A 25,128-nucleotide genomic window follows, 5' to 3' on the forward strand; every position below is an offset into this window, starting at 1 on the left:
GGTAAGGCGGAACACCAGAACACTATGCGAACGTTATGAGACAGTTTCTGTCCAACGTTAGTTATGAGATGACAAGTGTCGCATATTCTGTTTATTAACTTCACCATGAAGATAAACATTAGCATTGTCACTGTGGAGGACTTTTCATTCAACGGAAGTAGCTGTAATTGTTCTAGACAACATTCATAATTCGCAGCTCTTCGAGGATGTATCCGATTAAAATCATGTAGAATGGCATGCAAACTTCTCTCCCTAGACGTCACTTTGACCTCGATGCGTTACTAAAGCGCTAAAGACATTTCAATGTTAATTTCTGACACCTCGAAAGGGAGCAAATTGGTACAAGAATTCACTCATAACTTTTTGCTGGTTGAAGATACGTCGAAAACATCTTCACCATTGCATTTCTCGTGAAATTCTAGCCAGATTTGATATATCATATCACCCCCTTCCCATTTAAAATTCTTAAGTTGAATTCAAGATGGCGGACATCAAGATGGGTGGTGTCAATGTGGTTCCCCCTTGGCCTGGCAATGATTGGTCGTGATCATTTCCACATGGAGCGCTGCAGTAGCCTTGTATCGGGGGTGTTAAGGGACTTATTGAGCCACCCTGTATATTTTTATTTAATTATTGTTTGATAGTAATACTCCAGTTTCCACTGGTTGTTCCTCCTTGAAATGAATGAGATAGGTCAAAAAATATTCCTTCAACATTTCTGCAGCATATTGTACTAATCAAAAAAGTCTGGATATGTTTTTCAGGCAGATGTCAATGTTATATCACACAATTCTTTAGTTTTCTTTAACATTTATTTCCAGATGGTTGCAGTAATGAATTATTGTTTCGAGTCCACTTTACGCACATAAAAGCTACTCGGGACTGGACCTACAGTTTAAAGTGGGATCTGAACCACTGTGCCATGTGCCTCCACTGCATATTGAACCCAGGTTGCAATAATGAATTGTTCCTAAACCATACATATGATCTTTAAAATTTCTAGGCTCTTTTATAAATATATAAATCTTGCATGCTTTCTCAGAGAAATATAAGAATTTAAGAAATCTATGAATATGATCATTTCTAAACCTCACCTGAGGACTAGGCTGTTCTGAAGGTTGTGAAGTTGCTGACCACGATGATGTTTCTCCACGACCTGAAGTTCCAGTACGAGCGTCCTGAGCAGTGGCTGGAGCATATGCTATATTTCTCAGACCCTGTCCTGGAGATACCGATCTAGCAATTCCAGTAGCTACAAAGAAAAATAGTTTTAAGAATCTCTATAGTCTAAAGTCACAGTCAAGGAAAATAATTAAGCTGCTTCTGTTTTTAAGATTACAGTGCATTACAAACTTACAATGTCTGTCAGTCCAAGTTAAGATGACTGATAAAGGATGTTGATATTTCACCACTTATGTTAATAGTTCTCCTGTTAGCACTATATCACAAAATGTCAAGCTACAGGGACTGGATAAAATGATGAACATTTAAAATACACTAGGATTCCCAATAATTTTGAGAAAAATTTGCAAAGATTTAAATTCCCTGACTTTTTCAGGTTTTTCTGGGAAACTTAAAATAAATTTGGATACCATTTCTTATGTTTTACTTTACTTTAACTTATGCTTGACACCTTGAAGCAGGTACTTTAAAACCAAGTTATCGAACCCATATCAGGGTCAACATCAATCTCTTCTGTCCTTTTCCAAATGAAAATGACCCTGAGATGAGGTTGAGAACACCATATTATTAAGTATTTCTTTTAACTTGAGAATTAGGGCTGAGTTGATATCACTCAACTGATGCCCATACTTGTGACGATAGCTTACCAATACCGATGCTTGAAAATTGTAATGATTAGAAGTTGTTCACAATATTGATTAATATTAGTGGGAGAGCATCCCATTCAAAAGATAAGCATCAATTCACTGAAAGTTTCCTTCAAAATATTGAGCATTATGCCAGAATATTAACAAAATAAAATAATAATAATAATAATAATCACAAGAAAGTTTTTCATACAATATTGGTGCAAAGTTAAATGGACACTACAAATTCTGCATAATTTCAGTGATAATTAGACTTCTTGAAAGTGTGACACGTCATTTTTGCAGACCCTGCGAAAGACCAAAATGTCAAAGTATCAGCTAGCATCAGTAAACAAATTCAACTGATACTTTCAGATTGGCATTGATATAGGCACAGCCCTATATTTTAGCAACATGTTTTCCAAATCAGTGGAAACCCTGTACAATGGAACCTCAAATTTAAGTTTTCAAATTTTACATTCACCTGAATTATATATTCAATCTTAAGTTTTATCACCTTGACCCTCTGAAAAAGTTATGGTTCCACTATATGCATTAATGAAAGTGCTGTAGTTATACACATATTTGAATTTTATGTGCATGTCAATCCAAGCTAAATATTTACAATTCAAACTGTTTATAATAGTATGAATTATCTGCTGTAACTAACAATTATTATTATTATTATATTCTACAGTAAAGTAAATCTTTCACATAGTTCCACTGAAATTGTCATTCATTGTTATCAAATTTGAAATATCACTAATATGCAAAGATACCTATGGAGTAATTTCAATGCAAGAAAAGCACAAAATGTTTTGGTTGAAGAAGCTTTAATACTAGTGGCAGCAGTTCTTTCATTATACAGTGGAACCCTGATTTTATGATCGCAGATTTTTCATTTTCCCATATCATACATTCAATCTTGATGGTCCCAGCATAGCAAAATGTTACAAATTTTCCTAAAATTTACATTTTCCCAAGTTTTAAGTTTTTTCAGCTTGGTCCCCTGAAAAACCTAAAATCGAGGTTTCACTGTATATTGTCAAAAGAGGTTTGAATTATTAAATATCAATTCAGCAACATGAGCAAAATGCATTAAATTTAAAAAGACTGCTTAGAAATTTATGCAGGCTCAAAAAAATTGCTCAATTACAGTCAAATTCCAATTTTACGTTCCCGCTTTATACTTTTTCCCACTTAATACGTTCATCCAGTCAGGTCCCGGCAAAAGGCTGTGTTAAATAATAGGTAGAGGCACATATTTTTGGTAAATAAAAAAGCAAAATTTCGGTACAAAAACAATCAATTTCGGGTTCAAAAGCGGTAAATAAAATAAAATATCGGTGTTATAGCGGTGAAAAAATGGATGAAAAGTGGTATATAAAAAGACACATTGGTTTTAAAATTGTGAATATAATCCTAAATTTGATTTAAAAACTACACTTATTCCACAGAATTAACATTTCACTTCTAATAGCACATTTATGTAGTTATCATAGCATTGAGTTTATTTCTGTGTAAAGGAGTCCAATTTTGATTCTCCAATATTAACAGACGAATTAATCAATGTTCCGGAAATTGCATAACTCTCAGGATAATTCAGACCCCAGAAGGTGTCGCGTCGGTGAATAAACCCTGAATTTCGTGTTTAAGAGTTAATTTCGCTTTTTGCAGTTCATTTCGCATTATTTCGTGACAAAATATGGTCACAAAATGCATCTCACACCTTTCAAAAATATGAAAAATTAACACTACAATGTGTTTTTTCAAATTTCGTTTTTTCGTCAAAAACGAAATATGCATGCCCCTAATAATAGGGCTTTCACCTTGATCTTACGTTAGGTGTATTATGGCTACATCTATTACCCCAGCACACTGACACCTCCACCCACAGGAGATGGAAAAGGACCTACATTTCAGGAATGCACGCCACCATACCCCCCAGACTCAACCTAGCCACCCAATAAGTATTCTCCCATTCCACCCCAACCACAATCCACCCACCCACCCACCATCCATCCATCCATCCCGCAGTAAACACTGGTGAAAGGATCTTTTCTATCACTTGTTTCTGGCACCACTGTGCTGACGGACGCTGGCGTCAGTATTCTGTGCCTCTACGCTTTTGTACTCCATACTTTCTAACTACTGTGAAAATGAGGTCATGACCTCGAAATATCAAACTTTTCTTCAATTGTGATAAGTGTTTACTGTCTCCTACGCCATTTTTGTGTGTGTGTGTGTATAAATATATATACATACATACACGCAGGAATAGGATCAGAATAGGTGCCAGAAGGGTGGATAAATAAAATGATGAAGGAGACGGTAAACACTTACCACACAAAGAGAAATAGTTCTATATTTCACAATATATGTCGCATTTTCAACGTAGAAGATAGATCTATCTGAAGGGAAGAAAAATGGCATTGTTTTGAATCTCCTCCCCCAAGGTTGTTTTGTTTTGATGATTAGGAAACATGAGTACCAGACACAAAGCGAGGAGTTAGAAAAAGAAAAGCTATATTTTTTTCTGCCTTCTGATAAACACCTTGGGAATCTAAACCATCCACGTGCTGAAAACAAATCATGCAATATTAAACGTTGACGAGAAGACAAAATAAAATAAGAAAGAAAAAAAAAGGAAAAATGTTAACTATTGGTGGAAGGGGTGTTTGCTCTCTGCAAGACTACTAAATCCAATAATAAATCGTCAATTAACATGGATGTAAACAACAATCAGTGGTGTGCCAAAAGGGGGTGATGGGGGGGGTCAGTATTTTTAAAAAAAAAAGATTGCAAAGTGAGGGTTGACTACTATAAAAAGTACACATAACCCCCTTCCCCCTTTCGAAAATCCTGCACACGTCACTGATAATTTATTGCGACATCTAAAAATGCACAAGTTTGACCAAGCTTGTTTTGTTCACTTCATGCTGTTGGGCTGATCGGGACTGAATACATATGCAGCTCAAAGTGGAATCTGAACCATTTTGCAAGTCTTCAGGACACTTTGATTACAGTATATAAAGATGCTTGGCATCCAGCTATAAATGATCACCCCCCCTCAAATTACCCGGGACTTCTAAAAATAGCAAGTAATTACCAGTTTACAGAGTAAAGTGAGATCTAACACGATCAGATGCATAAACCGAACCTAATAGGCGGCAGTTAGAAGCAGTCATCTACCGTCCCTACCCTCGAAAGTGGGTCCCGTTAATCCGTCATTGACTTTCACAGCATGTCTTGCTCTTGTCCTTAGAAATTCATTATCATACTGTTAAATAATCTTTGATACAATATACCCCCTAAAAAGTCGATTGTGTAGTCATTTCTTACAGACACTCGAGTTTCACTCCTCCCTTATGCTTTCCCGCTTTTTACGTTTTTTTTATTAATGGGCCCCTGAAAAACGTAAAATCAGGGTCTGACTACTCCTAAAAAGTGTGTAAAACTTACTAGGACCACAAACTGGAACACTGGATACTGTTGCTGTTGGCTGAACCACTTTGGCAACACTGCTCATCATTGGTGTGCCAGCAGGCGGAGGTGGTGGTGAAATGCTTCCATCAGGACGAGGGGACCCTGGTTGGCCCCAGGGACCTACTTTGGGTGGAGTGAGTGGAACTCCAGGACCTAATAAAAATAATGCAAGATGAAGGTGCAAATGAGAGAACTACATTAATGTTAGGGATAGGACAGATTAATACATACTCTATCGGTAGGGAGACAAATTTATGGTAAATGAAAACTGAGGAGAGCGGTAAATAAAATGTTACATCAGTGGTATATACCAGCTGTGGAAAAAAAAATGACATGCACTTTTTCACTATGAGAGGAAACAACATACAAAAGAGCTATAAATTGATAAACTACTTCATTTTTATATACTGTACACATACACAAGTACTTAGCTGTCCAACCAAAAAGAAAACATCAACACAAAATCACTTCATTTCTAAATTGCATATCTAAAGTGATTTATTCATTGTATGTATTTAAAGGATATCCTTGCTGTCCAACAAATAAAATAATCACTACTGCACATACACAAACACATGTTGAAAATCACATGATGATAAACAAAATTCATTCATGACGGAGCACAAATGACACCATTGTTTCCCTTGATGTGGGGAAACAGACTAATCTTATCGCTGCTACAGCTAGCAAGTTCAATGAAACTGGAAGTAGACATTCGGGGGAAGAAAGGAATGCAGCTTCACAGGGAGCAAAGTTTCGAACTGAGATTATGTGCATGTGAAATCCCAATTTGCAGCATCTTCCTGATGTGATCGAAGATAAAACGTTCTTCAGATGCAAGTTGTAGGTAACTTTAGGCAAATGTTTCATTACAAATAGATAGTTTGTGCGCACAACCTCGATTGCCGGGTTGTGTGTGTATTCTACTTAATTTGATGATATTTCACGGTTATTTCGCGAGAAAAGCATTCATTTCGTGGAAAGGCACACATATCGCATTACTTTGCAAATAAAACTCATGCATATTTCATCATTGGGGGTGTAGTTACATGCAGCATGTTCAAAATTGCATCTTTTTTTCAGATTTCGCGATTTCGCACATCGTGAAAATTCAATGTCCCTATCTATCAGTATCGGCTATCTATTGGCGTATCAGTAAAATTACAGACAATTTTATCAATATATCTTTAAATATCTTATAATTTAGTGCACTACTCTGTCATTTTGTATAATTAATTAATAACATAACTTTTGTGGATAGAAACATACTACTTCCTTTTACCTTTTTTAAAAGTAAATGTCTAAATCTACAGCTTCGTTTGCATTGCACTCACCTTGAAACATACATTTAGTAAGATCAATGAATCTTTCACGTTCCTCAAGGGCCATTTGGAGTTTTATATCTGATCAGTAGAATATCGGTTATCAGTAGCTCCAAAATTTCATATTGATCCATAGCTAATTAATATTATCTGATCAAAATTTGATGTTTCGACTAGGGTTGAACTTGATGCTATGCTGATACTCTTGGCATTACCTGTCATTACTGATATTTGAACATTGTAGCAATTTGGATGGTTTATTGTGTATGTAAAGATCCACATTTCCATGTTGCAGTTTGTATACACGAAATTAAAACCATGTTTACCTCATCAACCATAAAAATGTTTAGTTATAAATGTTGGAACATAAGTATTGTATTACAACCATGCTACATTAAGCTTAACGCCCACTGATGCTGGAAACGTGCCACCCTGAACCTCCAAGTGGAAAATTCCACGTGCCTTTCTGAGGCCATGTACCATGCCAAACCATGGCACAGCGCAGAACATTTCCCATGCTCTGTAACAGTGGGGCCGAAGCTAAACAAAGAGAATTACACAAGAGGGCATTTTTAGACAAGCCCAATGGAAAATTTCCAACCTGCACACACATTAAGTTTTATCATAAAAAGTTACTGAAAAATATATTAAATATTCCTAGATTCATTCATGTTATTACTGGAATACTTAAAACTTGTTGCTTTTAGATGCAAAATAATCTAACACTGTTATTTTTAGAGGTTTTCATTTATTTTATCTGCGACGTTTCGTTCTTGTTTCCAAGAACTTTTTGAAGCTACACTAAGATATACATACAATAACACAACCGCACATGACTAGTCACTCTACACTTTACAGAAGCCGCAGATAAAATAAAATAAAAACTACTAAAAGTAACCGTGTTAGATTATTTTGCATCTATAAAAAGTGGTTATGCGAACCTGTAAGAACATAGATATTGTTGGGCTAATTCTACTGCTACAGAATTTGAGTATGTAGGATTTTGCATTTCCGGTGAAGGAATTAAACCATCTGCAAAGAACTTAGAAGAAATATTAAAATATGCTGTACCTTGTAATGTCAGTCAACTAAAGTCATTCTTGGGAGGTATTTCATTTTATCATAGGCATATACCCAACTTATCAATGTGCATACCTCATTTGCATGAAGTTGCTAAAGAAAGGACATAAGTGGGAATGGACTGAAATTCATCAACAGGAATATGAGTTAGTAAAGGAAATGGTGCAGAAAGCAGATGCTACTTTTCCTTTCGATGCGAATTTAGAAGTTGTACTAATTACAGATGCAAGTCCTGTAGGAATAGGTTGTCAATTGTGTAACATGTACAAAGGTAATTTACACATGGTAGATTGTTCTTCAGCAACATTAACTGGTGCTCAGAACTATTGTCAGTTTGAGCGGGAAGCTTTAGCTCTTATACATGGCATGAAGAAATTTCACAAATACTTGTATGGAAGACCATTTACCATGTCCAGTGATTCTCTTCCTGTGAAATATATTTTTGGGTAGAAAGCTAAAATTCCTTCTACGGATAACAGTAGACGTCAAAGATGATCTTTGCTTTTATCTACCTATGATTTTAAAATTGAGTACACTAAGCATGTGGAAGTAGCAGATCTATTATCAAGATTACCCTTAAAGGAAGTATCTGAAGATGATGTACCTGGAGATGAGTACATATTTCACTTAGAATGTGAACCAATCTTGTTGAAAAGTATTCAGGAAGAAACAGCAAAAGACTTATTTTTGCAACAGATAAAGTTATGTTTTACTGAAGGATGGCCAGTAAAGCTAAACAAAGATCAACAAGCTTCACCATTTGCACATTTTTTCCGAAGAAGACATGAAATAGTGATTGAAAAAGAATGCATGATATAGGGCAATAGGTTAGTTATTCCAAGATCATTAAATGATGTAGTCTTGAAAAAATTGCACCCTAATCATCAAGGCTTGTGGAAATTACAACAATTAGCCAGATCTATGTATTGGTGGTCGGAAATCGATATTGACTTGGAAAGAGAAGTTATTAGCTGTCAACAGTGTCAAGCACTTCAGAACAGTGCTCTGAACAATAAATATGTACCTTGGGAGCAAACAAACAGATAAGCCATTTCAAGGAGTTCATTTCAATTTCTTTCATTTCGCTGGTCACTCATGTTTATTGTTAGTTGATTCATGCCCACGATGGATAGAAGTTTGGGAAGTTAAGTCTACGTCTAACGAAAAACCAATAAAATGTCTTAATTAATGTTTCGAAATCTTAGTGCAATCACAAGTGATAATAGACCACCGTTTTTGGGAAGGAAGCTACAAGAATTTTATACCATTTTGTAGGTTAGTCGCGTGTTACTCACAAATCCAAAATATAAAAAAGGAAAGTTAAAAATTGTACTTACGTATGTGAGTATATTGTTCCTACTATAGAACGATGTTTCAGAGATTGACTATCTCCTTCTTCAGGTTCATAAAAAAAAAAAAAAAACTAGGTACTTGGCATAGTACTGCGTCAAAAATGTAATATGAGGATTGTGGTTAAGGGTTGGTTTGGATACATTTAAAATATTATGTTTTTGCTATTAGAAGTACGTAAAAAGCATGTCGTTCCCTAAGAAAACATGTACAATAGACCTATTCACAGGTAAAAAGTTAAAAATCTAAAAAACCTGCAAGTTGCATTTTTTTCAAGCAGGTTTTTTAGATTTTTAACTTTTTACTTGTGAATAGGTCTATTGTACAAGTTTTCTTAGGGAACGACATGCTTTTTACGTACTTCTAATAGCAAAAACATAATGTTTTAAATGTATCCAAACCAACCCTTAACCACAATCCTCATATTACATTTTTGACGCAGTACTATGCCAAGTACCTAGTTTTTTTTTTTTTTTTTTTTTTTTTTTTAATGAACCTGAAGGAGATAGTCAATCTCTGAAACGTCGTTCTACAGTAGGAACAATATACTGACATACGTAAGTACAATTTTTAACTTTCCTTTTTTATACAAGAATTTTGCACTAATTTAGGAATACGAATTATTCATTCACCACCATATCATCTACCCAGTAATGGTTTAGCTGAGAAGTGGGTACAAAACGTTAAAAGCACTCTGAGGAAGAGGTGGTTGGAAGATTGCCATCTGGGAAGAAGTTTCAATTTCAGAGAAGCGGTGGAAGGTGCGATAAGAATAGCCAGGTTTACACCTTGCCATGCTACAGGAAAGATGCCTGCAGAGTTGTTGTTGTCATATCAGCCTTGTAATGTCTATAATTGGTCCTGGTCACAAATAATGGAGAAGGAAGGTGCGAGAAATAATAGCAACTAAGAGGGGATGGTTTTGGTGCTTGTTTATATTATGTTGATTTAAAGTTGGTTTTACAAAAGGTTAACTTTAAATATATAATATATCAAAAACAAGAGAGAACCACGCTTTACGCGGCCACACGCAGACCCTATTCCACGTGTGGTGTTCCGTATAGTAACAGATATCCCCTGAGATATCTGTTAAGCAACAGACGAACTTTAGCCTAACTTTAATAATCGGTAACTAGAGGAGGGCTTAATAGGCTTATGATTCACTAAAATGATAGAAGGTCAGACACCTTTAAACGACATATTTATTCATTGAAAAGAACACCGCTTGTGGCATAGCTGCCACCAAACATGAGCACTTCACTGTACAAGACACAAAAAAGATATACAAAAGATTTTGTACTTACATATCAGCCGTTTTCACACTATATCAATCATACCTGGGGCCGTACACACACTATTTCACTCTTTATCGCCACATCCCGACACATGGATAATTTTGGGGTACACCACACTAAAAATTTAATATTATGTGCTTCCTTGATGTAACAAAGGCTTTGGGGGAGTGATAAATGAGTTTTCCTGGCTTTTCTTGGATGGATGGCTAAGAACAACTTGGATATTCTCTGATATCCTATGGATGCTTCTATGGCGTCAGTTCTGCCGACCATGTGGTCTGGATTTCCACATGGGATGAGGGACACAAAACTCGCTATTTTGCTGAATTTTCACTGGGATCCTTAAATGCACTTGTGGACAAAATATCCCACTTGGTCACACACACTTAGGCCTGTGTTTACTGTAACAGGACCTTAGATCCCTGTTCCCTTCATGTAACCTTTGTTGCTGGCACAGGTGGCCATTCACACACTGGATTTTACCAGCAACTTCCAGGTGACCTGCTCTCAGGTGGGTCTGTAATACAAGTGAGCTTGACTAGCAAGCTCAGAACACAATAGGCCATCTGAAAGTCTCCTCTGTGATGTCACAGCCTTGACGGCTTCTCATTGGCCAGCTGGAGTCCTTTGAGATCTTTCCTTGTCTTTGGGAGAATTGCCACTTTCTCCCACCAGATGGCAGAGTTATCAATTGCTTAAAAAGCATAAACAAAAGTGTTTTTTCAGCTTTTCTGGCTTAGTTATGCCAGATAATTGCAAATGAGTTTACTTTTAATAAATTAGGCATTATTTTACATATGGGTGAGTGTTATCTCTGATTTTCAGTAAAGAATAAAAGATTTAGTAAACATGTGATTTGGAGCACATGGTTTTTGTTCTCCAAAATGGCTACTGTTAGCCTAACAATGGTTGGTTCTTTATAAATAAAGCATTTCTACCCCTCCCATGAGTGACAACTGGTTGGTAAACATGACCCATGATTCTAATTGGGGGTGGGGGGTATAAGTTTCTGGGAAAATAGCTCTCACAAGCTTTCCCGGATGCCAACCTAATGGCCCTTGTACTTAGGTTGGCCTGTGGTTATTTGTGTGTGGGCATGTATGCCCAATGCTGATTGGTCATACAACCAATAATTACAGTCTATTGGAAGTACAGTGTGGACAGGAAACTTTACATCCAGATTTCCAAAATACGTAAAAGCCACAGTGACGGATCAAATTGCGCCACTTCGTTTGGTAACAAAACTTTTCTCGAACGACAAATGCCATTTATGGCTTCCAAGTGACAGCAGATGCACACTCGATGTCCGTCAGAACTGCCTCACTTTACTCGGTGATGTAAAATGTTTCTCCCGCAGGTGTTTGGCGATAAATCATCAAGACGATATATCACGATATTGAAAATAATATTGACCAGGCCATATCAACTAGATGATATATCATCACGATATTTTGGCAATATATATTGTGGAGACGATATATCACCGATTTGACGATACAGAAAAATATAATTTAGTCTGTGACGATATTTTCTTGATATGTAGCGATATCAAATTTCCGATATCGTCCATCCCAAGTAACTACCAGTTACAGCTCCCGTCGGCTGTAAGTGAACATTCGATTTCCCCACAGGTCTTCGCCATTTTCCTAGATGGTGCAAAATGTTCCCAAATAAGGTAAAAACATGGAAAACTCTTTTACATGTGGTTTCAAGTAGCATTTGGTATTATTTCATATCACACACACACCATACTTTCCTTTGCACAAAATGTTGGAAAGCAAGCAAATTACACATCTGTAAATATGGTAGGCGTGCACACAAAACACAAGTGGTGGATTTTCATGTTATTTTTAGTTTTTAAAGCACAAAATGTGTTGATATTCACAAAAGATTAAATTTGCATTTTATGCCAAATAAATGTGTTATTTCGTGATTTCAAATGGATGAAAATGATCTCACAAACATGCAATGCACATACATCAACACTTTTTTTTTTTTTTTTTTTTTTTTTGCAGCAATTAACATTTTTTGGTGTTGTCACATTTGGAATAATTCAAGGTTCCTATTCATAAGTATGCGCAAACAACAGACTTAGGTGGCAAGTGACACCAGGCACATGCCAGTTAAGATTGAGCCAATCAACAACAATGTTTCACACCATAGTAGTATGATAGCCTGCACAGGCCTGAACTGATTGGTAATATACTCATGTGACAAGGGTCCCTTCAGTCTAAAGCAAAACAGACCATGGAGATACCATGCACCATATTGAGAAAATGGTTCAGACCAAGGAGATACCATGCACCATATAAAAAAATGGTTCAGTCCGAGAAACACATGCAACTTGTCATGTCACTTTGGTTTGAAATGTTGCATTTATTTATGAAGATTTGTTTCTAAGAGACATGTCTCACCTGTCGCTTGAGTCTGAAATTCAACTAAATGAGTGTTCACCATTTTCTGAATAGATTCATTGTTAGACTTGAGAATATATAACATATTTGCAATAGTATTCTCTTCAATAAGGCACAAGCAAATGCTGATCACAAAACTTAATTTACAGGTTGTTTTTTCTTGTATTCTCTCACCATTCAAAAGAGAGTACTGAAAAAAAAATTTCACCGCAGGTATATACCACCGATCTAACATTTCTTTTACCGCTCTCCTCAGTTTTTATTTACCAGAAATTTGTGTCCCTACTTATATTTTTTAAATATTCCTCAAATCATATGGTCTATTTACCTGAAGGCTGGCCAGGACGTGGGGATGTTTGAGGTGGAATAATAGATGGTTTTGCTGGTGGCTGTGGTGGAGTAGCTGTGCTGCCAGTGCGAGGTAAAATTACTCTAGGTGGACTAACATTGGTTCCTGCCTGAAACATAGCAACTTGATGAGCTTCAGCTAGTTGCTTCCTTACACTATCCACTTCACCTCTTAGTTTCTCCACTTCAGATTCAAATTCTTTACACCTGAAAAAAAAAAAAAACAATATGGAATCATTAAATATTAATATTACCAACAGAGAAAACTAATGACAAAAAAATGTGTACAACGACCCCACTTAGTTGGGGTTGCATGACCTTGTAGTTGGTGGTGGGGCTTGCATGTTCTGATGATCCCCTAGGCTTTACCAATGGTAGCTTAGCTACCAGTAAGGTCACCCATGCCAGGCAGGCTAGGGGGGAAGAGCCAGACTAAGAAGCAACCTACTGGTCAATCAATGGCTCCAAAGGCGGAAGAAGATGGATGGTCATCTCAACGGATGAGGCAGAGGAACCTAGAGGAGTAATACCTCTTTAAAAAAAACTTGGTCCATCTGGCTCCGGATGGTAGTACCTTGTAAGGGTCCCTAGCCAGGGTTACGGTGAAGTCCTCAACAGCGGAAGTGGCAGAGAACAAATTCTCTCAGCACGGACGGCAGAAGAGGCAACTTACTAGAGTCTAAAAGTGAGGATCTGCTGCCTTGCAGATGGAAGGGGGATCTTCAAAGGCTAGGAGAAGAAACCCCAAAAGAAAATCTGGCAAAGCTAGAGGCCAAGAGGAGGGGCAGCCCCTCCATTAGGCTAGCCTGGCATAGGACAATAACCCACTCAGAGTGAAACAACAAATAAATATTCAGAGAAATCAATGGAAAGAATATGGATGGATTCATTGGAGGCAACAAGGCAAGGAAAGGACAACAACATTTGGAACATAGAATATTACTTCTTTAACAGGCAAAGAAACTGAAATAGTTGGAGAAATGGAGAAATATAAAATGAAGGTACTAGGAGTTAGTGAAACTAAGAAAAAAGGAAATGTAGAGAAGATCCTGGATAAGAATTACGCACTTTTCTACTCAGGAATAAGTAAGAAAAACAGGGCTAAGGACGGAGTAGGAATTATTCTAGAAACAAATTACAGAGCAAAGTTGATAGACTGGGAACCAGTGAGCTCCAGAATAATAAGAGTAAATTTAGATCTAGAAGAGAAAGTAGCACTTATACAAATATATGCCCCAACCAAAGATGCAGAAGAATTTGAATAACACCAGTTTTACACAAATCTCCAGAGACAGTAGATTTCAAGAACCAAGAAAGCAGAAAGATACACAAAAATGAAAATAGCCCAACTACGAATCCCAGAGAATAGATCAGAATTTGGAAGAAGTGTGAAAGAAGAACTGAGCATAAGAGAAGAAGAAATTAATGGGGAAAATACATTGAAAAAGAGATGGAATGTGTTAACAACTCTGCTTAAAAAGCAGAACGTGTGTCTGGACTTACCACAATACGACAAAAGAAAAGAACAAAATGATGGCGCAATGCTGTTAAAGAGGAAATTAAAAAGAAGAAAGAAGCTTGGAAAAAGTATATCATAAATAAATCATAAAATAACTGGAATGAATATGTACAAAAGGAAATAGTGCCAAGCAGGCAGTAAAACATTCCAAGATGGAAGCTTGGGAAGATTTTTGAAGAGAAACTAAAATAAATGTTAAACAATTCTGGCAAACAGTCAAAAACCTTAAAGGGAAATATCAAAAGAGAATAAAGAATATATTGATTGATTTGTTGTTTTAAGTCCACTTTATGCACAGTAAGGCTAATCGGGACTGGACCTACAGTTTAAAGTGGGATCCGAACCACTTGTACCTCCACCGGGTATCGAACCCGGGACCCCTTGATTACAAGGCGATGACGCTACCACTGCGCCATCGGGGAAGCTAGAGAATAAGGAATATAGAAGATAGAGAAGGGAACATCAAAACAGAAAAAGAGGAAGTACTAAAACTATGGAGTGAATACTATGGAGAAATGTTCAAACAGAACCAAGAAAAGGAAGAGAGGTAATGAAGAAGAGAGAGAGAGCAGGGTGGGTGCCAAGATGGAAATAGAATAGAATTGTTTGAAGTAGAGCTGGCAATAGAAAAGATAAAGCTTGGAAAATCAGCAGGTGCAGATGAAATATCCCCAAGGCTTATCAAATATGGAGGAAAGGAGGTTATACGGTGGATGTGGAGAATATGTAAAGAAGCATGGGAGAACAACAACGTACCAACACACTGGGAGAAAAATATAATAATACCAATTTACAAGGGTAGCACAATCAAGTGTGAGAATTGCAGAGCTATATGCCTATCCTCAGTAGCTTTTAAGGTCTACACAAGAATTCTGGAAATTCAATTATGAAATGAAGTGGAAAACAGACTAGAAGAGCAAGCTGCATTTAGAAAGAATCGTCAGACACAGGATCATATATTTACACTGTGGCAAGTCATTGAAAAGGCATTAAATAAGGAAATAGAAGCTTGTGTGGCCTTCCTAGATCTGAGAGCAGCCTTTGATACGGTACCAAGAGAAAAACTATAGGTTGCACTTGTTAAAATTTGAACATCTTCTGCACTAGTACAGAGTATAAACACTGTTAAGCCTTGTTTTCATGTTAATAAAACATTCAAATGCTGACCTAGGCAAAATTAATTGTATAAAAAATAAGAGTTGGAAGTGGCCGGAAAAAATATGGCTTCTTTGGAAAAAAAAACTGAGTTTCTTCCATGGCTTTTTTCTGCTTTTTTCACAAGTGTCTCCAATCAATGAAAATACAGGAATTGGCAGTAATATTCCTGTTCCATGGTATTCTTATATATCCCTATATACAATTTACAATATGAAATTCATAGCTAGACATAAACAGAGTTTTCAAAAAAAGCTGGCTTTCTTGAATGGGTGGTTCATTCCAATTATCATCTTCATATTTCGGTAGGCTTATTAGATATATCTATGTAGTATAAACATATTCACATAACTAGTGTGGTTTTGTATGCATTTTTAATAGAACCTAATAGTATGATATGATTTTCAATGTTTGAATTTGTTATTCGAACATGTACATCAAGCAAAAAATAAAATACTGCTCTACCTTTTGAAAATCTAGTATCAAATATATTTACATTAAATTTTGTGTTCAGTAAAATATATTTGTATTCTGGCTTTCCAGTACATCATGTATAATTTGGTCAAATTGTCACTAAACCTGGACACAGTGCAACTAGTGATGTATTTTGGCTGCTTGTTGCGGTGGTTCTCAACATTTATAAGACCACAGCCCAGTAAATTTATTTCTTACAAATCGATGCCTTGAACCCAAAAATTTCACTCATAAATACTTTTCTGATCTTTAAAGTTTATATGGAAATTAATATGCACCCTTAATTAATATTAATATATCAACAGTGGCATGATCATAGTTCAATTATGTATAGACTTGCTGTCAAATATAAAATTATATTTAAATTAGTCGCCAACCCTGGGTGCAATGCACCTTTTTTCAGGCCCCACTGTTGAAAAACACTGGTCCTAAAACTAAAGCTGAAGCAAATAAGATTGGCTGCAAATGGCAAAAAAATTCTATTTAAGAAATCTGGAGCTAGTTTGAAATGAGATCCGAAGCACTCTGACTCCACTGAGGATTGAGCTACAAGACCCCTTCTTATTACAAGGCAAAAGCATTACTTTAATCCACTCCAGAAGCCCATTCATGATAATGAAAGGAACCTTCTATCAAAAAGCCGGCCTTTTTCCAACAACAGTACTTGCAATTTGTTCTGTGATTCACAGGCTAAATTAAATCTTAAATCTCTGATGAAGTAGCTAACAATCTTGTTACGTATAGAGAACATTCAGACTGAAGCAAACACATGACAGTGCAGCGATGCGGCAATGCTGTAAGTTCAGTTCAGCTTTATGCATTCAAATAACACAGAAGAAAATGAATTGCAGTAAATAAAAAAGAAAAAACATTTCTGAATATGGAAACTACATACCTCTTCTCTTCCTTACAGAAAGCTGCTTTTAGCTGCTGCCTTTCCATATCGAACTGGGCAAGCTGTTTTTCTAATTCTGCTTCCATTTGCAAAGACTTTTTGCTTTCTTCCTCTAAGCCTTCTGCCATTGAGTCTATTCTTCCCTTCTCTTCTGTTAAAATCTAATTTGAACCAAAAAAAAAGTGTCATTCAGATGCTGATTGCAATTAAAATTATACAAACATGACATAAAATATGATACATACAACCTATAAAATAAAGAAGCAAGAACAATGTTAAAGCTAAATAGTAGGGCTGAGCCGATACCACTTGGAACTAATGCTGATACTCTCACCGATTCCCACCAATACTGATACTTTAAAATTGTAATAATTAAAAGTTATTCAAAATATTCATTAACAATAGTATGAAACTATTCTACTCAGATTATATGCATCAATTGACCAACATTTGTGCTTTAAAATACACAAAAATTACATTAGCATACTAAGTAACACGTAATGTCATCAAAAAATTAAGTTACTTGCACAAAACTTGTGCAAGAGAAAGAGAAACTTTGAATTTTGCATAATTTCTAGGACAATTAGACACTGCGAAAGTGTCAAGAGGCATTTTTGTGGAGCCTGTGAAAGACCAAAATGCAGGAAAAGTATCAGTCAATATCGGTAACAGTTCAGCCATACTAAATAGTATTGCATAATGTTTCTCCCTATTCATTCCTATTATGCATGTTACCCACTCTACAAAGCACATTACATACAAAAAACACACACCACATATAACAGCTTCATGGTTGTTCATGAGAGTACAGAGATTTTAAAATATACCTACACACTGAAAAAATATGAAGTGGTCAGCTTAAATGTGCGAACACACATCATTTGCAATAAGTTTACCATCAACATTTTGCAAACTCGGCAATAAGACTTTCAGCAAAAAAACATGTGAAGAGAATGATAAACTATATCTAATGTTTATCTAACTCCACCTGCTTTTATTATATACAAACGTAAAGTCAAAAAAATATTCAGTTTTGTTTATGATGAATATGAATATACAAGAGAAGGTGCACCTAAATTATACCTTGGATGGATAATAAGTAGAGACCGGTTTTTAAAGGGAAGTCCAACATATGGAAAAAGATAATAAAAATTAAAATGTATTACTGGCCAAATAATATGACATACATGGATTGTGTAAATTCCTTAATGGAAGAAATCTTGTGCAGCTAACTGCTATTTGGAAGGTCCTGAATGGGCCTCGTATAAATGTTACATTAGTAAAGCCCGGATTTTTATGTAATATCAACACCTAAAATATGTACATAAATATGTAATAAAAATGTCTGAAATATGTAAAAAATATGTAAATTCATAATGAAATATGTGCTATAAATATTTATTCCAAACGTTACTTCCTATTTTTGTTACATTTTTTCCTCACAAAGGGATATGTTTTATTTCAAAAAGACTTACAAAAATTGAAGTTACAATATTACAATGCTTACATTAAGTATTTTTTATGTTCTTATAGAGCAAAAATATTAACCACAATTTGAATATATTCAATATTTAATATACAATGTCACCAGGTACCATTCAAAATGTTCAGTAGTAAATTTTCGTTGCCCAAAATTTTTCACTCAAAAAGCACTTACAAAAATTCAGGTTACCTTTGATCTTGGGGCAGGCACTGTATTTAATTATTTAACTTACAATATGTTACCAGGTACATTTCCAAATGTTCAGAAGTAAATGTTTGTTGCCGATCAGATAATATGTTCTTGTACGCAGAGAAACTTCTCTCCACGTCACAAGAAGTAACCGGAGCGTACTTCAGGAGGTGAATGTGGTCGGGAGAAATATCATTGGGAGGGTTAACTGTTTCACCATTGAGAATGCGGCTCACTGTAAATAAGCTGACGTAGCCTGGGTTTCTTTCAGTCACTGCGTCAAATTTTCTTCGAGCTTTCTCTCCCACAATCTCCTCCAACAGCAGACAGTTTCTTTCTTGCATCCTCATATATATCCATGGCTTCCAGGAGAGGAAGCCCAACAGTTTCAAGTTTTTTTATGCTTGTATCAATCCAACCAAAATTGCTGTTTATGTATGCCATATCGCAAGCAAGTTTGGTGTCCTTGAAGAGATTTTGAGCAGTGCGTACCGATACAGCTGAGTCTGCCGAAAATGAGTCGAGCACAGATTTCACTTCTTCAAAATGTTCGTTGTAAAACTTCCTTGCCCGGATCCAAGTGCCCCATCTAGTAAGAATAGGTTCAGGAGGAAGTGGTACACCTGGCAATTGTTCCTTGTAAACTTGCACACGTTGTGGTGCCTTCAGAAACACCTTTTTCGTGGAAGAAATAAGTTGGTTGACTTCCGGGAAATTGCCTCTCACCTCCTCATCAATGCGATGGAGAGCATGTGCCAAGCAAGTAAAGTGGATCAAGTTAGGATAAAACACTTTAAGTGCCGTAGCAGCTTTTAACATGTATGACGCACTGTCTGTGAACTTGAGAAGAACTCTCTCTTCTTGTACGCCATCCGGATACAACAATTTAAGACTGTCATTCACAAATCGTGCTATGGTGGAATGATTAGTACGCTCTAGAACTTTGCATGCAATGAGATGTGGTGTAGATGGAGAATCAGCAATTAGCGTTCCAACAATGAAATTACTTACATACCGTCCCAAAGCATCAGTTGTTTCGTCGATGGAAATCCACACATAGGAACTGCCTACTTCTGCCCTAATTGATTCTAAAGTTTCTTTGTAGGAATGTGGAAGATGTCGCTTTCGAAGGGTTGACTCGTCAGGAAGTTTACGGCCACAATATTTTTCCAGAAAATCCCGGAACTTCGGTACTTGAATTTTATACCAAGGGATGTTTGCTGCAATCATTGCTTCGCACATTTCCTTGTAAAACACACTGAATGAAGAATCCTCTTGCATCTGGGTTAGTAAAACTTACTTCTTTTCACTCCGTAGTTGTTTGTTTTTCACATGAAGTGAAGTGCGAACATGTTGATCTAATTGAGACTTCATAGTGCACCCAACTTTTTTATCGCACACTCGACAAAAAATAACTTTACCATTCGTAGTAAATGCATCATCGACTGCTATCCAAGATCGCAACTTTTGAGATAACGAGGAGGTAGGCGGAGCCATTCCAGCTTTCTATAGCTAAAACACTGTTTAAATACTGAGGCAAGCTCTTCTTAAAACTCCAATGGTTAAAATGAAAAGGCGACGAAATATATATACGAAATTCTACGGTTGAGTTAACAATACTTCATTCAAGATTTGTCGCCGCCGGCTGCAAAAATCAAAACGATTACAACAATGTACGGATGAAAGGTAAGTGCCTCTCAGCGTTGTACTTGCCGCCTTCCATTGTTGGTTCTCTTCGTTCGCTGTGTGTTGCTTGCCGCTCCATGTTACAAACTGGAAACTGAAACACTGTCGAATCTTGATGTAATTGTTACAATGCGGTGAATCAACGAACTGCTATGTACGTACAACGAAGGCAAATCGCACTTTTAAGTTACTATATTTTTTTAGACCTGGAAATGGGGAGGGGAAGTGAGAAGATACTTTTTTAACTAGTAAGCCAAAAGTTCATTGGATTTTCCTCTTAAGGACTGTTTTATGTAAAAAATATTTCATATCTTAGGAATATATAACATTTAGTAAAATATGTAAAAATATGTAATATAAAACTTCACTGTGACATCTCTACTGACGTAATTCGTCAATATATTTTAATTCCACGCTTGTACATATAAAAGAAAAAATATGTAATTACATAGAAATCCGGGCTTTATACATTAGTCATGGAAAGAAAAAGTATATATTTTTACATTGATTTATATTGATCAGCATAGCAACAGATTTACAACCTACAACTAATGAAGCCATTTCTTGAAACTGGATTGTACTGCGCATTATATATGAGATATAATTTTTTGTCACTTTTACCCATCCAAAACCAGAGTGCGCATTATACACACCCGCACACCATACACGCGTAAATACGGTAATTATCTTTCACTAACAAGATTAACATGGTTTTTGACTTCCTTTTTTTCAGCCTACATTCACCTTTTTTTCCTTTTTCAAATACATTTTTTTTCCCTTTTAAAAACATCTTCCTTGGCCCTTTATTGACAAGATAACAAAAACTTTGTATGACTGTCTTTTCTAGAAACAAAACATTAAACAATTGTCTATTTGGTGCAGCTTAGAGGAAAGGAAAAACAAGCTCCTTCTATCTTCCCTTCCCTCCATGAGTGCTGGGAGAACGTTGCAGCAATTATTGAAACAATGTGATCTGGGCTTACGCAGCAACAAATGTATTGTAAACAGCATGCCAGTTGGGTTGAAAGTGTACTTATCTGCTAGATTTAGACTTTTATTGTGAAGTTTCTTAGAATAGTTTTAACTTAACTGCGACAGTTAGGTGTCAGTGAAATGGCGAAGCCAGGTACAAGTGGCAGGAAGCTATGGAATGTGGAAAGCTGTTGCAAGGAAGATTTCATTGAAATGGATGGTAAGATTATTTGCTATACTTTCTTTACCTTCAAAAAAAAAGGAAATGAAAAAGGACTATAGTTTATTTTTGCACTCCACTAAAAATATTTAAATGAAAGCACAATATATGAATGGTATATATTGCGCTTTCATTTAAAATAGTTATTTTTAGTGGAGTGCAAAAAAACTAGTCCTTTTTTCTTCCATAATTTTCCCCTTTTTAGAGGAAAATTTCCCCCCTTAAAATCCGGTCTCTAGTGATAAAGTCACACCATTACTGTTACACAGGACATTCGCAAATTAGTTGTACAAAAGTATGCAGCTACAATCCAACTTTAATACTCAAGTGCAATATACATCTGCTAGAGTATGTTATGTTACAGATGGTTATTTATCATAGAGCTTCTTTGTATTCAGATCAGACATCACTGCATCCTTATTAAGAAACACGCAAAGCAAATAAACAGAATCATTACAAGACACTTTAAAAGGCTGTCCAAGGTTTGACTCTCGGAGTCCTCATCAGGGCTGGTCAAGAGACTGCGAAGAACTCAGTCTAGGTTCTGATGATGCTACTTACTGTGTCATATCACTGCATTTCATTTCACCAATCATCATTGTGGTTCTGTGAATCACAATTAGCCACATCTGTTCAAACTTAGTTCAAGTCCAAATATCACAAAGAACCACCTCAATCACCAGCCATTGACGCCTCATGATCTAGTTTCTTTGGTCAAAAAGCAGGAAAAGTTGAACTTGATTGGAAATGTGACCCCCACCCCAAACCCACATTTTTGTACTAAGTAGCACCTGGATTTTTATGTAATTACAATTTTTTCCTTTGTATGTAGCCAAGCAAATATGACAAACATTGGTAAATTATGATGACAGGAACAATATGGGAAAATTTCATCTAAAACATTTTTATATAAAATGCAAAAATTTGGGCCATCATTCTGGATTTCATTCAGTGAACAATGAAACCAACATTCAAACTACAATTTTTGGTAATGTTATCAGTTTCCCAATGATATTTAGCACATTACAATTTCTTTATTTCAAGATAACTTCTTGAAATATTAAGTCGTTCGGAAAGTAAGTTCCATCATGCAATAAAATGAAACATATAAATAGTAATATCATGGCCTTTATGTGGGTGAGAATATATACATGGTACAACATTCACACATAATCACCATAAGAATTCAAGCACGCATCACAGAGAGAGATACCAAGTTCGTTATACCCTATCATAGAAAGTTTCCGCTTGAATGGACAACCATTGGAAAACTGCACGTTTCAGTTCTTCGTTAGTACCATAATGTTTTCCAGCAAGGAATGCCTTAAGGTGGAGGAACAAATTAAAATCAGATGGGGCAAGATCAGGACTGTAAAAGGGTGTGGCAGTTTTATCCAATGGAAAGTAGTCAGGATTTCCTGAGTTGTATTTGCCACATGCGGACGAGCATTGTCATGGAGGAGAATGACACCCCAACTGAGCATGCCTCGTCGCTTGTTTTGTATTGCACGACACAGGTTTTGAAGTGTCACACAATAGGTTTCAGCATTGATGTGCTGTCCACACTCCACAAATTCCACAAGCAATACTCCATGCCTATCCCAAAACACAGTGCACATGATTTTTTGGTTTGTAAGCTTTGGTTTTGGTTGCGTTTTCCACGGTGACGCGGAATGCCCCCACTCCATGGTGCTTCGTTTCTGTTCTGGGGTTTCATGCAAAACCCATGTCTCGTCTCCAGTCACAATTCGATCCAACAACTCTTCCCCTCCTCACTATACCATTTCAAAAACTCTAATGCACTTCCCATTCTTTCCTTTTTGGCATTTTCAGAGAGCTGGTGAGGGACCCAACGGTTACACAATTTGCAAAATTTCAAATTCACTGTTACAATTTCATACAGCACAGTTCTGGAGATTTGTGGAAACTCTAATGACAGCTCAAAGTGAATGATTTGTTCTTCCAAATCTGATCTTCCACTAAACGAACCAAATTGGGATTGACAACAGATGGTCGACCACTTCGTTCTTCATCTTGAACACTAACCCATCCACCACGAAACTGTCTCACCCATCTTCTCACCATTGAAGCACTCATTATTCCTTCTCCATACACCTCACAAATCTGACTGTGGATCTCCGCAGCTGGAACATTAAGTGCATCCAGAAAACTGACCACACCTCACACGTGGTGGGAGTTTGGATTGTCCGAAACATAACCACAACGCACTACTCTCCTGACCAACTTGCCTCAGACTTCATCACGGTTGTGGCTACACAAGGCACATGCGCTTTCATACTGCCCCACTTGCAGCGCCACGGTTTTCATCAGTGGAACTTACTTTACGAATGACATAATATAATAATATTGAGAAATTAATTTATTACATTTGTAAAGTTTTAATTGAATCTTCCTTATGTTGCAACACAATCCACTGCTCTACCATATATTTTCAAATTCCACATCAATAATGTATCATAGTTGTGAAAATAGGCCTCTTACAGAATTTCCAAATCACACATGACATCATACACCTTCACTTCATTTAGTTAATGGACATTTGTAAATGCAGTATGCTTTTTACTTAATTGAGCCATACATTCTAAGGTGCAGAAAATGAGTTGAGTTAATTTCACATATATCTTTTTCAAATTGAATGGTTAAATCAAATTTAGGATATTTATTTATTTGAAAGTTAGCAAGTGTGTTAAATGTTACATTTTCTAAAATTAGGAAATGTTCCAATATTTCTCCATAATATATAAGTATAATGACAAATTTAGAACAACTTATAAAGAAGAATTTATACATGGTCCAGAAGAGGACTTAAGACGTTTTTGAAATGTGAATAACACACTTAATTTTCAAAGGTACAGAAATGTATTACTACAGAAATACAGGTTATTGTATGTCATTTTTATTTACGACGACAGTTCGTGTAAAAAAAAATGATGCCTTCAATTTACTTCTATACACATTCGAATGCCTTTTTCCTTTCCTTTTAAATGACCTACGTAAGATCTTGAGTCAGTGCTTTGTCCGTTTGAACAATTGAAATAAATTCAAATCAACAATCAGCGATCCAGTGAGAAGTTGGTGGCCTGCTTAACTGTTTGTCAGCCCAGTAAGCATGGAGCCCTGGAATGTGGAACATCGAGCGTTTGTTGTGGAGGGATTCTTCAAGACTGGAGAATCTGTATTGAAAAAGCAGCATCTTTTTTGACGTCATTTTCATGTGGCACGCCATGGTCGTGTACCAAGCCGCAACACTATCCTCAGGTGGTTGCAGAACTTCACATTGACAGCATCAACTATAAATAGGTCACCACCTGGCTGTGTTCGAACCGTAAGGACACCAGAAAACACAGGATGAGTAAGGGAAGCTATTGTTAGGAGACCAAGACAGTCTGCCAGCCAGCATGCTGTAGCGTA

At 36.4% G+C, this 25,128-nt stretch overlaps 1 protein-coding gene across 1 annotated transcript in view; it reads right to left on the reverse strand.

Annotated features, from left to right (window-relative positions):
* LOC145984242 (uncharacterized) overlaps positions 1–25,128 on the reverse strand; it is a 100,312-nt gene that overhangs the window by 51,157 nt on the left and 24,027 nt on the right. Inside the window, exons 6-9 of the mRNA XM_083117828.1 lie at positions 17,147–17,307; positions 13,084–13,310; positions 5,271–5,447; positions 1,095–1,252 (exon numbers count right to left, since the gene is read on the reverse strand). Coding sequence (XP_082973954.1) covers positions 1,095–1,252; positions 5,271–5,447; positions 13,084–13,310; positions 17,147–17,307 — 723 coding nt within the window. The remainder of the gene's footprint in view (positions 1–1,094; positions 1,253–5,270; positions 5,448–13,083; positions 13,311–17,146; positions 17,308–25,128) is intronic.

This window comes from Lepisma saccharinum, chromosome 2, assembly GCF_977018435.1.
Source record: "Lepisma saccharinum chromosome 2, izLepSacc3.1, whole genome shotgun sequence".
Classification (NCBI taxonomy): domain Eukaryota; kingdom Metazoa; phylum Arthropoda; class Insecta; order Zygentoma; family Lepismatidae; genus Lepisma; species Lepisma saccharinum.